Source organism: Parastagonospora nodorum (assembly GCF_000146915.1).
Source record: "Parastagonospora nodorum SN15 chromosome Unknown scaffold_36, whole genome shotgun sequence".
Taxonomy (NCBI): domain Eukaryota; kingdom Fungi; phylum Ascomycota; class Dothideomycetes; order Pleosporales; family Phaeosphaeriaceae; genus Parastagonospora; species Parastagonospora nodorum.
Genome location: NW_001884584.1, coordinates 115,711 through 129,858, shown reverse-complemented (window position 1 = coordinate 129,858; position 14,148 = coordinate 115,711). Strand labels below are relative to the sequence as shown.

At 54.0% G+C, this 14,148-nt stretch overlaps 9 protein-coding genes across 9 annotated transcripts; 4 read left to right on the top strand and 5 right to left on the bottom strand.

The window, feature by feature from the left end:
* Positions 1 to 5: 5 nt before the first annotated feature.
* On the bottom strand, positions 6 to 184 carry SNOG_15185 (hypothetical protein; the record flags this gene model as incomplete). Its single annotated transcript, XM_001805293.1, is given in 2 exon segments — positions 6 to 44; positions 62 to 184. The coding sequence occupies 2 exon segments, from the start codon at positions 182 to 184 to the stop codon at positions 6 to 8; spliced, it is 162 nt and encodes a 53-aa protein (XP_001805345.1).
* A 545-nt stretch (positions 185 to 729) lies between these two features.
* Positions 730 to 2,061, top strand: SNOG_15184 (hypothetical protein; the record flags this gene model as incomplete). The annotated part of the gene is made up of 2 exons (XM_001805292.1): positions 730 to 782; positions 1,008 to 2,061. The coding sequence occupies 2 exons, from the start codon at positions 730 to 732 to the stop codon at positions 2,059 to 2,061; spliced, it is 1,107 nt and encodes a 368-aa protein (XP_001805344.1).
* Positions 2,062 to 2,095: 34 nt separating this feature from the next.
* On the bottom strand, positions 2,096 to 4,077 carry SNOG_15183 (hypothetical protein; the record flags this gene model as incomplete). Its single annotated transcript, XM_001805291.1, has 3 exons — positions 2,096 to 2,613; positions 2,748 to 2,833; positions 3,233 to 4,077. 3 exons carry the CDS (start codon positions 4,075 to 4,077, stop codon positions 2,096 to 2,098), a joined length of 1,449 nt encoding a protein of 482 aa, XP_001805343.1.
* A 508-nt stretch (positions 4,078 to 4,585) lies between these two features.
* Positions 4,586 to 5,033, bottom strand: SNOG_15181 (hypothetical protein; the record flags this gene model as incomplete). The annotated part of the gene is made up of 2 exons (XM_001805290.1): positions 4,586 to 4,707; positions 4,796 to 5,033. 2 exons carry the CDS (start codon positions 5,031 to 5,033, stop codon positions 4,586 to 4,588), a joined length of 360 nt encoding a protein of 119 aa, XP_001805342.1.
* A 377-nt stretch (positions 5,034 to 5,410) lies between these two features.
* Positions 5,411 to 8,041, top strand: SNOG_15180 (hypothetical protein; the record flags this gene model as incomplete). The annotated part of the gene is made up of 4 exons (XM_001805289.1): positions 5,411 to 5,509; positions 5,607 to 6,023; positions 6,050 to 7,675; positions 7,724 to 8,041. 4 exons carry the CDS (start codon positions 5,411 to 5,413, stop codon positions 8,039 to 8,041), a joined length of 2,460 nt encoding a protein of 819 aa, XP_001805341.1.
* Positions 8,042 to 8,701: 660 nt separating this feature from the next.
* SNOG_15179 (hypothetical protein) lies at positions 8,702 to 9,132 on the bottom strand (the record flags this gene model as incomplete). The annotated part of the gene is made up of 3 exons (XM_001805288.1): positions 8,702 to 8,766; positions 8,826 to 9,000; positions 9,109 to 9,132. 3 exons carry the CDS (start codon positions 9,130 to 9,132, stop codon positions 8,702 to 8,704), a joined length of 264 nt encoding a protein of 87 aa, XP_001805340.1.
* A 386-nt stretch (positions 9,133 to 9,518) lies between these two features.
* Positions 9,519 to 11,765, top strand: SNOG_15178 (hypothetical protein; the record flags this gene model as incomplete). The annotated part of the gene is made up of 3 exons (XM_001805287.1): positions 9,519 to 9,616; positions 9,734 to 10,571; positions 10,620 to 11,765. 3 exons carry the CDS (start codon positions 9,519 to 9,521, stop codon positions 11,763 to 11,765), a joined length of 2,082 nt encoding a protein of 693 aa, XP_001805339.1.
* Positions 11,766 to 12,544: 779 nt separating this feature from the next.
* Positions 12,545 to 12,943, bottom strand: SNOG_15177 (hypothetical protein; the record flags this gene model as incomplete). Its single annotated transcript, XM_001805286.1, has 1 exon — positions 12,545 to 12,943. One exon carries the CDS (start codon positions 12,941 to 12,943, stop codon positions 12,545 to 12,547), a length of 399 nt encoding a protein of 132 aa, XP_001805338.1.
* A 568-nt stretch (positions 12,944 to 13,511) lies between these two features.
* On the top strand, positions 13,512 to 13,826 carry SNOG_15176 (hypothetical protein; the record flags this gene model as incomplete). Its single annotated transcript, XM_001805285.1, has 2 exons — positions 13,512 to 13,745; positions 13,773 to 13,826. The coding sequence occupies 2 exons, from the start codon at positions 13,512 to 13,514 to the stop codon at positions 13,824 to 13,826; spliced, it is 288 nt and encodes a 95-aa protein (XP_001805337.1).
* Positions 13,827 to 14,148: the final 322 nt, after the last annotated feature.

Here is a 14,148-nt window from a genome sequence, read left to right as displayed (position 1 = left end):
GATACCTAAGAGGACTCAGGGAGTGACGGTATATATTCCTCAAACTTACCAAGGTTAGTACGCCCAAGACGGATCCACAGAAGCCAACTGTCGAAGCACAATTATTGCTCGCAGGGTAGAGGCGCAGTGCAGATCCTGTACTTGTGGTGACTGGGACAGCGAGGATATTTGTACACTTGGCCATTCTTTAACTGCTACTATAGCAGTGAAACATTTGATCATAAACGAATCATGTTTTTTTTGGCACCTTCTGCCATATTAGAGGTCATGCAAGCAATCTCGCATGCGGCAAATATTGGTCCCGACCCGTTGCTCGGATGGTAGGTGGATAGAAAGAGATCAAAACAACTTGATCTAGGTGTTGTACATATTTGCCATGTGAGCTAGTCTCTCAGGCTCAAAATAAACAGAATTACCGCCAATCAACAGAGAGTCTTTTTGGAAGTTGTGCGAACGTATAGAAGGAACTGCAAATGGGCGGTGATGCATGTGACAGCGTGTTCGGCACTAAACGCGTCTTGGCTTAGCTTTCCGCTCGCTATTTCAAGAGCTGTTAGCGCGAGAGACAGCCAGCGTCTGTTATTTACGTACTGTACAACCAACAACGAATTCGGAGAATAAAACGGCCTTAGCTGAAAACGAAGTGACCGACACATAGACGGTAAAAGGCTCAATAACCTGTGCTATCCTTCAAAGTGCGACATCGGGGAGTGTAAACAACCCGCAAACATGCCGGCGCCCACCACCTGTCCCATATCGGAAGTGGATCGCGCTCTTTCATCGTACATAAATTCCCGCGAGGACACGCTCAGGATACGGCGGACGCTCTCAAAATATCTAACGACCAGCCTCAGACCTGTGAACACAGCAACAAAGAACGAGCACGTCAACCACGTGTGCCCACACAACATATCAGCAGCCTCTACCAACCCACCCGGCCTGAAAGGATGCCGTCTGGAATATCTACAGGCTTTGCGAGCACATAGCCAAGCCCAAGCCAAGCATAGAGAGCTCCAGGCTTCCCTTCAGGATCTTCAGCAACGCCATGTTGACGAGAACCGGACGCAAGCCCAGGCAGACAACGACGACGGAAGTACGCAAGGCTACATTGCTCTCTTGCGTCAGCGCAGACGGCTTGCCGAGCTGCAAGTCATTCAAGACTCGTTGGAGAAACTGCTTAGTGCGAGACCCTCCCATGCACCCAAGGACCCGAAAGCTCTCGTCAAAGAAACTATTGGGGAACAACCGGATCTTCCAGCAGAGCGTCTGGAACACATTTCTCAGTCAAACGACGACCAGACATGGGTGTTCAAGCTGAAGCAAGAAGTCCTCGAATCGCGCGCGAATATGGATAGGGCAAAAGCAGCCCGAGTCGAAGCCCAGAGTCATTCCCGAGGTGAGGCTAGTCTACAGCAGCAAGTGTATGCACTGGAATGTGCAAAGGATGAAATGGTCGAATGGGTGCAGGGCGAATTAGTCAAGATGGAAGAAGACTCGATATTCCTAGAAGATGCATCGCCTATCAAGCGCCCATTGAAAGACAACGCGCCCGTAGATCTCGCATCCGCCGAGCAAAGAGTCAGGGATGTATACACCCAGTACACCACCGCTCGAGCCAGCCTGATCGAAAGCTACGAGAGCCTGCAACATCCGCCAACTGTGGAACAAGACGAAAAAGCAGAAATAGAAGCTGCCTCGACAAAGCAAACTACAGCTCCGCAAATGCCCATCACAAAACTCTTCCCACACCTCCCGCACCTCGCGCGCACATCCAACAACGATCGTGCACTACTTCAGCAATCAGTCTACCTACAGTCACAAATCGCCGCGGCGGACCAGGATATCGAAGATGCGCTACTCCGTCTCTCAGGCGAAAGCCACCTTCTCCCCGCGGGCTCCAAGGACGTCGCAGCATGGGGCAACACCGCGCTAGAAGCCGAAGCCACGACATGCGAATTCGTCAAAGAGAAGTTACTCGCCAGCAAAGCAGAAATCAGCGGCGTGAGCAGAGTGGTAGAATTGTGCACGCTACAAGGCGAAGTCCTGGCCGCCGTCAAATAAATTGGGTTACATAGCAATGTCCATCAATCAATCTTTACTGCTTCTCATTCTCCGCGTAAATAAACTGCGCCCCGACAGCAACCAGTCCATTCTCCCCCGCCCACTCCCTCACGCCCTTCCCCTCTTTTCCGAAGCCCCAATGCTGCCGATCCCCGGGCTTCGACGGGTGCAGCGTCTCGCTGGTGCCGTTGCGCGGCGCGAAGACGAGGAACACATAGCGGTGTTTTCCGGTCTTGGGCGGTGGGCCGGGGGGTTTGTAGGGCATTACGTCGTCTGGACCAGACTCTGAGATGGGCATGGGGATGGTGTTTGAGGATGAGGTGAGGTTGGTAGCGATCCAGTGGCACATTTCGCTCCATTTGGGATTCTCACGCGAAGGGGCGTCGGGGTCGGTGAGGGTGATGTAGTAGGTCATGTCCGAGGTGGTTTCATCATGGAGAGTGATGGTGGGCTGTTTTTGGAGGTGTTTGGGCTTGATGGTGTTGCCGAGTTTGGCGTGGGTTTTGGGCCAGGAGACACTGAGTGTTAGGCTGGGGAGGAAGTCGTCGATTACTGGGGTGGTGAGTTGCGGGGTTTGGTAGAATGGGTGTGGTGTCGACTAGTTACCTGTTGGGATGATCTCGGCTTTTTTGAGTCTGGGAGGTACTAGTGAGCTCGTGATATGTTTGTCATGTGGTTAGACATACTCTGCTCGAACTGCTTGAAAGCCTTTGGAGTTGTGTGAGCTGAGAGGTTGTTGTTTGCCTGGAAGAGCGAGCGCTGGGCTGAACAGCTGCAGCGAGCAAACAAGGGCCGCCAATCTCTTGATGAACATGTTAGTCATGAGGTATTGTGACTGCAACGATTTCACAAGGTCAGGGAAGATACAGAATGGATTTCAGCATCGAATAACGATTCAATGGGTCAGTGGGAGTGTTCAGTTGTTGCGTGACATGTTTCCTAGTTGAGGTTACTCGGCTATGTCGTCATTCGTACGCTTCCTGCAGATCCACGACTGCATCGGGCAACCACGACTTTGAATGGCCAAGCATAGGTATAGATAAGAGATCATATTAATTCATTGATTCATTCTCGAAAGTCCATAGACTTCTAGGGTATTTCGCAAAAGGATGCTAAGAGCATAAAAGACAAGGAGCTGGCTGACAACGCATCGACCAAGTTGCGTGCTCACATCATCTGAGCTTCACAGAGCGCGCTGCTGGTAGTCACGAAGCCCATGTTCTGCGAGATTTGGTATTCGGCAAGCTCCTGAGCGCCGCGACCCGTCATGGTGCCCGTACAGTCGTTGAGCAGGATGCAATCCCATCCGTAAGAGTAGGCATCAGACACAGTGCCGAACACACACTGGTCGGTGTTAACTCCAGCAAAGAGCAAGGTCTGTTTGCCAGATGCTCGTAGATACTCGTGGAGCGGTTCTTTGGTAGACCACAGTCCGCTCATACGCGTCTTGTCAAAGAAGAGATCGCCAGGTTCAGCCACTGCCTTCATGGGTTCGTAGAGGTCGGCGTTCCAGGTTCGCTTGAACAGACATCTTCCTTGTCGGCCGGGCAGCTGCGCTCCAAGACCAACATGCCAGCCCAAGGTCTTGCTGAAGCCGCGCTGAATGGCAGGAGCCATGGTCTTCAGATCATGGTCGTTGAGGCCCCAGTTGAGCCACGCGATCTGAATGCCTTCCTTCCTGCACCGCTCGATAGCCTTGATGGTCGGTTCAATGGCAGCAATCCCGGCGGCGTGGTCCCGGTAGATAGGGTTGATGAAGTAGTTCTGCATGTCGACGACGATAAGAACCGATGTGGCCGGATCGATCATGAAGCCGCTGTGGTTGCGGTCCTCCTCGTCACATTCAAACACCATCTTCTGCTGCGACCCCCGCGACAGGTCGAACTTCTTGGTGGCCGGCAGGTAGAGCCATTGCTCTTCGCCTCCAAAGGGAATTGGTGCTGTGCATTTAATCGTGCCGACAGTAATGTCGTGTTGTGAGTTTTCGGTAGTGAGAATGAGGGACTCTGAGGCCATGGAACTTTCGTGGTTGTGGTGGGGAGCAGTAGGTCGATTGAGAGCGACGAAGAGTGTGATTGTATAGTTATACCTGTGCCAAGGGGAGCCAACGCTTTTTTATCAAGCGTGTGGGTGAGAGATAAGAATGGAATGAATGAGCACAACGAAGGGCTACTGCTGCCTATGTACAGCGGCGCCCAACGCCCATTCCTGCTTTGTTTGGCGGTCAGCCTGATAAGAGAGGGCTTATCTACTATGATAGGCTTCCCTCGGGAGACGACGTTGGTAGTAAGACAACACGGTCAGTGTTACGTTGCTGGGTGGGCCAATCAGCATCCATGGAGATCTGAGTCCGGTGAATAGCTATCGAGGTACCCCAGCATTGCGGTGCTCGCATCGCTACGGCCCAAGATTGAGCAGGCTTCGGCCCTGACGACCATGATTCAGGTCCAGAGAACCACCGATATGAGGTGGACTAGATGTTGATCATTAGGTGGTGTCGCGTGTGACGGCAGCCTTACCTTACTCAGGGAATCCAGCGATAAGGACGTGACTTCGTTATCCGTTGGCCGACGGTCCGACTGTACCCGAGCGATGGCCCAAACAATGCAAACGTTTGCGGCCAGCCGTTCACATTCTGGAACCCGCCTGGCGAGGCGTAGCAAGTATGCGGGGCATATGATGCAAAGTCACGAGCTGCAGTGAGACGACTCGATGTTAGCAAGTCATTGCGTACAAAGTGCGGCTCCTACGGCAGTGCGGGTCGATGCCATGAAGGAGATGCCCATGCCATGCCAATCGGATTGCATGCGTATATTGGCAAAGTCCATCACGGGTGATCTGCTAGGCTCTGACGTATTGACGTATTTCCCTTTGCAGAGGCAGTGCATGCGTGGCGAAAGCGTCGACAGCGCTGGCGATATGTTTGCAGTGTGCTGCGATGTTTGCTCCTGGCGGTGAACAAGGATAGGCATGCCGGGTGGTTTCCGCGTCGGCTCGCTTTAATGCGCTGGGTATGGGCGTCGAGACCCAAAATTAAGGAGAATGATGCGTTGTTAACGGGGGTCCGCGGTGCTGGCACGTGACTACGCTCGAGTTGCGACTTGCTCGCTTCCAAAGTTCCCTGGAAGATTCGCCATGACGGAGGACCGCAGCCCATCACGAGCCTCACAATAACGGTGCATCCATCCAGGCACGCGATCTGCCCAACGCCCGCACCTGCCCGTCCCGCCGAATCCGTCTCATCGCACGCAACTGGCAACTACGGGAACTTTTTGAAGCTAGTTGACCGCCCGTTTGAAGCACAAGCTATAGCCGTTGAGCGCAGAGCAACGACACCACCACCAACACCATGGCTTCGCTGGGAGAGGAGCTCCTCAACATTGTCAACAGGCTGCAGGACCTTGTTTTCAACACCATTGGAAATGACTCCCTCGACCTGCCCCAGATTGTACGTGTGACCCCGCGGGTATAGGCCGTTGCTGGTGGAAAAGTTGGCGTCAAAAGTTTGCCGCATGGTTCGGCGCGAGCTGTACTGACTCGAGCAGGTTGTCGTAGGATCACAATCATCGGGGAAATCTTCGGTGCTCGAGAACATTGTCGGCAGAGACTTCTTGCCCCGAGGTAGCGGCATCGTCACCAGGCGGCCGCTCATTCTCCAGCTCATCAACCTGCCCAGCGAACGCGACGATGCCGACGAAGACGACGAGGTCCACGTGCCCCACACTCCGGCGAGCGTTGCCGGGCAGCAGGAATGGGGAGAGTTCCTGCACATCCCCGGGCGGAAGTTCTACGACTTCGGCGAGGTCAGAAAGGAGATTGAGAACGAAACGTCGAGGATAGCAGGAAACAACAAGGGCATCAACAGGCAGCCCATCAACCTCAAGATTTACTCGCCGCACGTGCTCAGCTTGACACTTGTCGATTTGCCTGGGTTGACCAAGGTTCGTGCGAAGGCGCTCGCTGCACGGGAAGGAGCTAACGGCTGCAGGTTCCCATTGGCGACCAGCCAACAGACATCGAAAAGCAGACACGCGGTCTCATCACCGAGTACATTGCGAAGCCGAACAGTGTCATTCTCGCCGTCTCGCCCGCCAACGTCGATCTCGTCAACTCGGAGGCGCTGAAGCTCGCCCGCCATGTCGACCCCATGGGAAAGCGGACCATCGGTGTCCTCACAAAGCTGGATCTAATGGACCACGGCACTAACGCCATGGACATTCTCTCTGGACGCGTGTACCCCCTCAAGCTGGGTTTTATCGGTATTGTCAACCGCTCACAACACGACATCCAGACCAGCAAGTCGCTCCACGATGCTCTCTCCGACGAGCGCGACTTCTTCCGACACCACCCCGCCTACCGGAACATGGCGAACAAGTGTGGAACCCAGTTCCTCGCAAAGAGCCTGAACCAGACCCTCATGGCACATATCCGCGACCGGTTACCAGACATCAAGGCGAGGCTGAACACCCTGATGGGACAGACACAGCAGGAATTGGCCAGCTACGGCGATGTCGCTTTCACCGGAAAGGAACACCGAGGCTCTCTCATACTCCAGCTTATGACCCGCTTCGCTTCGTCCTTCATATCGTCCATTGACGGAACCTCGACCGAAATATCTACTAAAGAGCTGTGCGGTGGTGCCAGGATATACTACATTTTCAACTCCGTCTATGGCAATTCCCTAGAGCAGGTTGACCCCACCATGAACCTCTCCGTCCTCGACATCCGGACAGCCATCCGTAACTCCACTGGACCGCGGCCCAGTTTGTTTGTACCAGAGTTGGCTTTCGACTTGCTGGTAAAACCTCAAATTAAGCTTTTGGAGATACCGAGTCAGCGTTGTGTGGAGCTGGTCTACGAAGAGCTCATTAAGATCTGCCACACCTGCGGATCAACCGAGTTGACCAGGTACCCTCGACTGCAGGGCAAGCTGATCGAAGTGGTGTCCGATCTGCTCCGAGAACAACTCGGTCCGTGTTCAACCTACGTCGCTTCGCTCATCGACATTCAAAGAGCATACATCAACACTAATCATCCCAATTTCCTTGGCGCAGCAGCTGCCATGTCAGCCGTCATCAACGACAAGGAACAGAGGGAAAAGAAGATTGCTATGGAGGCGGAGAAGAAGAAGAGGGAGAAGAGGCGGTTGAAGGAGCTCAACATTGCTGAGGCCAACGGTGGTGAGCTACTCGAGAATGGCGAAGAGCTCGAAACCCCCGCATCTGCAAAGAGTCTGCCCCTGCGGAAACACCAAACACAGGCGAGCCGCAGTATGTCACCAGCAGTCGGCCGTTTATTGAACGGCCAAGGTAGCATATCAGGCCAGCTCAACAACCGGCAAAGGTCGCCCCCAGCACCACAGCGCGACAGCTTCCTGAACTACTTCTTTGGGAAAGATGGCGCAACCGCGTATGCCAACTCAGCAAACACTGTACAGCAACCTGGAGACAACCGGCCCGGAAGCCGGCACGTCAGCCAAAATGTCGAACCCAGCTTCGCACAGAGCATTCGGACCCGGGAAGTTCGACAACCTACTCACGTTCTGGAGATGCTTCCCGATGAAGACGACGCTCCAATGAGTCCCATTCGGGACCACGGTTTTGAGGGTGGCTTCGTAAGTTGTACATGAGCTTACTCGTGATCGTTTCCTAACACGCCGCAGCCATCCGACCCAGAATCAGCACCCGCCCTCACTGAGCGCGAAGCTCTTGAGACAGAACTTATCCGCCGCCTCATCTCCTCGTACTTTAACATTGTGCGAGAAACCGTCGCAGACCAAGTTCCTAAGGCCATTATGCACCTCCTCGTCAACCACTCCAAAGACGTCGTGCAAAACAGGCTCGTCTCGTCGCTGTACAAGGAAGATCTCTTCCAGGAGCTCCTGTACGAAGACGACACGATCAAGGCCGAGCGCGAGAAGTGCGAGAAGCTGCTCAAGACGTACAAGGAGGCGGCGAAGATTGTGGGCGAGGTATTGTAAAGACTAGAAACGTAGGGATTTATGTACTACTAGAAATGTACATTGGAGGCCAACAAACGAACGAACGCGTCACCTAAAATTCGCTCAGCATGCAGAGAGCCAATTTCTTGTTTATATTTTAGCTCTCTTGCATGCGCTCAATTTCTACTCACCTACTACCACCTTGGTAGGGCGTTTGATACGGCTCCGTTTCTTCCGTTCTTCATTCCTTTTTTTGGTTTTGGTACTTGTTTTGGAGCGATATGCATATTGGAGGGGGGATTGGGAGGGGTGGAGGAAAGGCAAAGTGCTTTTGTGTATAGAATACATGACCCCGCGGTTTCAAATGAGAAAAGTGCTGATCACGCATGATCGATCCATGGATGTTGATTGAAAAAGCACGTGAAGAATTGTGTACGAAGAGAAGTAGAATAAGCATGTATATTTCAAAAGCGCAAACCGCACTCGGGCGTCTAATACTGTACAGGTTGGGGTACAAAATATACGAAGGCAAGATTTATCCCCTTTGCGCGGCACGCAGCAGCACAACTTGTTGGACGGATGGATTGTTTTTCTCTCGCGTCTCGGCTGCTGCGAAGGTGGATTGATTTCGTATTATGCGTCTGATTCCCCATGCTCATGCCTCCATGCTACAAGAAAACGTCAAGCCAGCCTCGCCGCTCAGTTGTCTGTGATGCCGAGGATGGTGTTGAGGTCGGCGTTGGGGTCGTTTGCGTTTGCTGAGACTGTTGTTCGATTAGTACATGATTCCAAATACAACGTCTAGATATTCGACGAGACGTACCCGCAGCCTTTGGCTCAGGATGCGACCGTGCCCATTCGGCCTTTGCCTGCCTGATCAACGACTCCTTGTGCTCCCACTCCTTCTTCGATGCGTTGGCCTTGTCGCGTGCGCTTAAGCTGAGTTGGTGGTATGCGCCGTAGAAGACGCCGAAGCCGAGGGCGGACCAGCGGAGGACCTATTTCCACACGTTGTTAGCTATCGTGGATCGTTCGGGAAGCTGCACGCAGCTGCAATTGACGGATTGACAGCTTGCATCGGGCTGCAATGGCGTGAGGAAGCGTACATTAACACCTGTAGAAGCAGACATGGTGAAGCCGAGGTCGCACGGGTCCAATGGCAGAGTAAAAGTATGTGCGACGGTGGTGCGCGGGCGGATAGGGACCGGATGGGAGTGGCCGGCGCGGTGTCGGGGCGGATGGGGATGGGTGGGTGACGATGGGCGTGAAGTCGAGGTTCAAGATTTCGGCACGTCTGCGGAAGACGGCGCTAGGGGAGTGTTCCTGGCGCGGTGCTTGGCGCGATCTTCGGGGGTGCGAAGCTACATACAAACATACTTGCGCATTGCACTGCGGAAGAGTGAGACGGGCGTGAGGTTGTCTTTGAATTACTTGAGGGATATTTAAAGCTTAATTCTTGCCACAGCCTGCAATATCGCAGTCAAACCCCCTACGACATCCTCCACATCTCCACACCATGTCCGAGTCTACGATGCAACAGCGGCGCGATGAGATTCTCGCAAAGAAGGCGAAACTCGCAGAGCTGAAGCGCCAGCGCGAGTTGAGGAAGCAAGAGTCAGCAAGCCGGCAATCACTCAGTGGTAGTCCGTTGGGCGAAGTACGGTTCCCATACTCACAGCATACAATCAAGTACTGACCATATCAGATACTCTCACCGACACCGAGACGAAGCGAAGACCTCGAGAAGCGATCAAACGACGTCAACCTCCTCATCAATAGCCTCATTGGGGAGAGCCGACCTGGTTCCGCACAACCTGGCTCCCCAGCTGGCGCAGGACGACCGACACGCCCAACCTCGATAGTGAGCGCAGGCCAGCTGAGCAGCGACAATGAGGGCCCCTCGAATCACTCGATAAGCAGCATGGTGGACAGGGAGATGCAGACGCTGTCAATAGGCCCGCTAGCGACCGTCTACGAGTACGACGGCCAGGTCACCGACGAGGTCAAGAAGGAGAAGGAGGTCATCACATACAGCAAAGGAGTGCAGGCAAGCATAGAATGGACGCCCATGAAGTCGCGGAGTGCCGGAGCAGGAGCCAGCGACTCAGAGCGCGACGAGAGCCCCACGCGGTCACCGAAGAGCAAGAGACTGAGTCGGAGGCAGAAGGAGAGGGACGAGGAGATCCGGACGCAGCTGCGAAGGGAGATTGAGGAGGAGCTCAAAGTCGCGCAACAAGCGGCGCAGGATGGCATCATACCCTCGACTTCAGAGGAGAACTTTCCGTTCAAGACGCTGTCGAACGAGGAGCTGACGGCGGTGGAGAACTCGGACGAGTTCATTGGATTCGTCGAGCGGAGCACAAAGGTGCTGGAGAGGGCGCTGGACCAGCAGCTCGACTACGACATCCTCGCAGACTATGCGCTCGGCGGCGTAGATGTCGATGAAGAAGATGAAGGCTACGGCTCGACTGGAGGCAAGAGGGGCAGGCGGATAAAGGAGATTGCACAGTTCTGGGACGAGCGGTGGAGCAAGAAGAGGATGATATCAGATCTGGATTTCTCTACCAAGGTGAGTGACAACGCGCGCTTAAAATGACTACCACTAACAGTCTCACAGTTTCCGGAACTCGTCCTCGCATCGTATACCAAGAACCCATCCGCTCCTCACGACCCAGATGGACTCATTCAGGTCTGGAATATGCACATGCATGACCGTCCTGAATGGATCTTCCACGCCCAGTCCGACATCATTACTGCCAAATTCTCGCCCTTCCACCCAAACCTCATCATTGGCGGTGCATACTCGGGCCAGGTCTTGATATGGGACACTCGAGCGGGCGCTACATCAGTGCAGAAGACGCCGCTCACTGGCTCAGGGCACACGCATCCCGTCTACTCGATCGACGTGGTCGGTACGCAGAACGCGAACAACATCATCTCATGTTCGACGGATGGCGTGGTCTGCGGCTGGACAGTGGACATGCTCTCACAGCCACAAGAGTTCCTCGAACTTACCTCACCACCCCCAGCAAAGACAGACGACATGGCAGTCACCTGCATCGCCTTCCCGCAGTCCGACCCCACATACTTTCTCGCCGGCACAGAAGAAGGCTCCATCTACCCATGCCATCGCTACGACCGCGCAGGCGCCAAAGCCGGTGTCGACGGCCGCGTCAAATACGGCGGCCACGCCGCGCCCGTCATGTCCCTCGACTTTCACCCCGCCAAAGGCCAGCTCGATCTCGGCGACCTGGTCCTCTCCTCCAGCGTCGACTGGAGCGTCAAGCTCTGGAAAGTGCGCCCGCCCGCCGCAACCGGCGCCTCCAACACCACGCTCGCATCCGGCACCGCGCAACAAGTCACTCCCGTGCTGGACATTGCGCGCGAAGACCTCGTCTATGATGCGCGCTGGTCGCCCACGAAACCCTCCGTCTTCGCGCTTGTCGACGGCGCCGGGTCCCTCGAGGTCTGGGACATCAACGTCGACGTCGAAGTCCCCGTGCAGTCGATCAAGCCGAGCGACGGCAAGCGCGGCGCGTTCGCGAGCATGCCATCGGGCCTGGGGTATATGAACCGCAGTCTGAACAAGTTGGCGTGGGAGAAGAATGAGGGGCGCAGAGTTGCGGTGGGGGGTATGGATGGCGTTGTTACGGTCTTTGAGGTCGGGAGTGATTTGGGCGGTGTGGAGACGAGGGGGGAGGAGTGGAGTGCGGTTAAGAGGTTGGTGGGGAGGTTGGAGGGCGTGGGGGAGAATGGGAAGTAGATGTGAGGGAGAGAAGGTGTGTGTGTTTTGCCCTGAAGAGGTGCGACATCACAGCGCGGTTTGTGTGTTTTTTTCCCTGAGTGGAGTTTCGTAATTTCGTACCGACATACCCCCCCTTTAGAAAGCGGAAATCAGATCTTTGAGTAATTCTCCCATGCCTCACACATCCCACAATTACCTACCTTCAAAAGTTCAATGTCGTCGCTGCCCGCTTCGGTCTCCGGCATCCGCTTTGCGGAGAGCCGATGGCGCACCAACACCACACCTATGTTTCGGGAAGATCTCAGGTTTTCGAACCAACCACATCGTTTCGTTTCAGCGACTGGACCAGTAACATGCAGGACCGGAGAATTGTGCGATGCCCGTGCGTGCATGTGTTCGGAGTTATAGAAAGGAAAAGGGTTGCCCGGGAAGGGAAGGCATCGCCCAAGTGTTAGAAGGACAACTCGCTCTCTACTCTCTCTCTCTCTCAGAAAAAAAAACTACATTGACCTGCTTAGCCTGACCCGTTCAATCTGAACGCACCGAACCAGTCATATTCTTTCACACAAAATACAGCTCGAAATATCCATAATCTCACAAGCTTTCGGAGTCTTCTTCACGATGAAATCCCACTCGGTCCGCTTAACACTCTTCTCCCTCCTCGGACTGTCGACCGCTCAAACATCATCCTCCTCAATACCTATCGTAGCGACATCGTCAGCGTCAGCGTCATCGAGTCGAGAATCCCTCCTCTCCCCCTCCTCAGCGACACCAACCATCCGCGGCCCCCCACCCATTCAAACAGGCGTGAGCAGGAACTCGACGTTCGTTTTTACCGAGAGCGCAGCGAGTGGGAGTACGAGTTCGACGGCGACGGGGGCGGGGGCGACGAGGAGTACTGCTGCTGCTGCTGCTGGGGGGATGGAGAAGATGGGGTTTGTGGGTGTGTTGGCGGGGGCGGCGGGGGTGGTTTTTGTTTGAGTGGAGAGGGATTGGTGGAGGGGTGGAGTTGGTGTTGTGAAGGGGAAACTTCGGCGGTGTGATGTATGTCGTGAAAGGGGGTGATGGCTGGGAAGGACGTGCGAAGAGGGAATTACTCTTTTAATGGTTCGGCTTGAGGCGTTTGATGGATAATGTCGAGGGGACGATGAGAGGAAGGAAGGAAGAAAGACAGTGTTTTGAAGGCAAAGATACATTGTTGATTACGGGCGGTTTGAGACGAGTGCTTTCCGAGATTTCGATGTTCATGGCGATGGCAGGGCTGATGAGGCACAAGAGACACCACCGCCTGATCGTTCTGCTTCGATGCTGGCCTAGCTTTCTAAGGGCTTCTGGGAGAATGTTTGCAGAGGCGATTTGGCCAAGACTTGACAACCTTGCTACTAATTGAATATTCATGAGCCACAGCTCTGTCATTCTTCATTGCGCTCAGACTTCCCTGGATCGGCGCCAGAAGCAAGAAACTGCTGGTCAAGAGGGCTCAGACAAAGATGGTTCCGCGAACGAGTCAAAGTACTCTGACATTAACTCCTCTAGTGAATATAGAAAGTGTGAAGTTAGATGCGATGTCGAGTGCAGACAGATGAAGAGCTTCGAGACTAGGCCAAATCCGAGCTAGCTGCGACCCTCCACTCACGATTTCTCGCTCCACTCCTGAGACACCACAACGCTGTGTGATACGATAAACGTGTTGAAATCGTTCATATCACAAGGCAAACTATCCATTGTATTCTCTTCAGTCTCTACAATACGGATCAACAGGAAATGTCCAAATCAACAAGCACCTCGTCACCACCTTTCTACATCAGCCAATCAACCAACAGCAAAGGCGTGAGCATTGGAAATGGTCTTTTTGCTGGTCGTGAATTCGGAGCTGGCGAGCAGATTACAGCAATCGACCGGCCTTTACTCGGATCTTTAGATACTCAGTACCTCCACGACACGTGCGCGAATTGCTATGTCTGGACTGAGGGAGCATCAAGCGGCACACGACTATATGTACCACCAGATACGACCGTCTCGAAGTGTGCGGGATGCCAGCGTTTCCGATATTGTAGCAAGGTATGCGGAGAGTTCTAGTTGGATAGAATCATTGCTTATGATTTATTAGGCATGTCAGAAGGAGGCCTGGAACCACGGACACAAGCACGAGTGCAAAAGCCTACGGTCGCTTGCTAACAACGAGATCCCAAAGGCTGTATTAGCTTGCATGGAGCTGTTGACCAGGCGAAAGCACAATCTGATATCAGACGATGAATGGAGTCTTGTTCTACAACTCCAGTCGCACATTGACGACTTCAAGAGATTGCCCAGTTGGGAGAACATCGAGCTCATGGCAATGGGTGCTAGCCAGTTTTCCTTGACTCCAGCGGAGTGTTCAACAAAGATTTCGTTGCGGCCA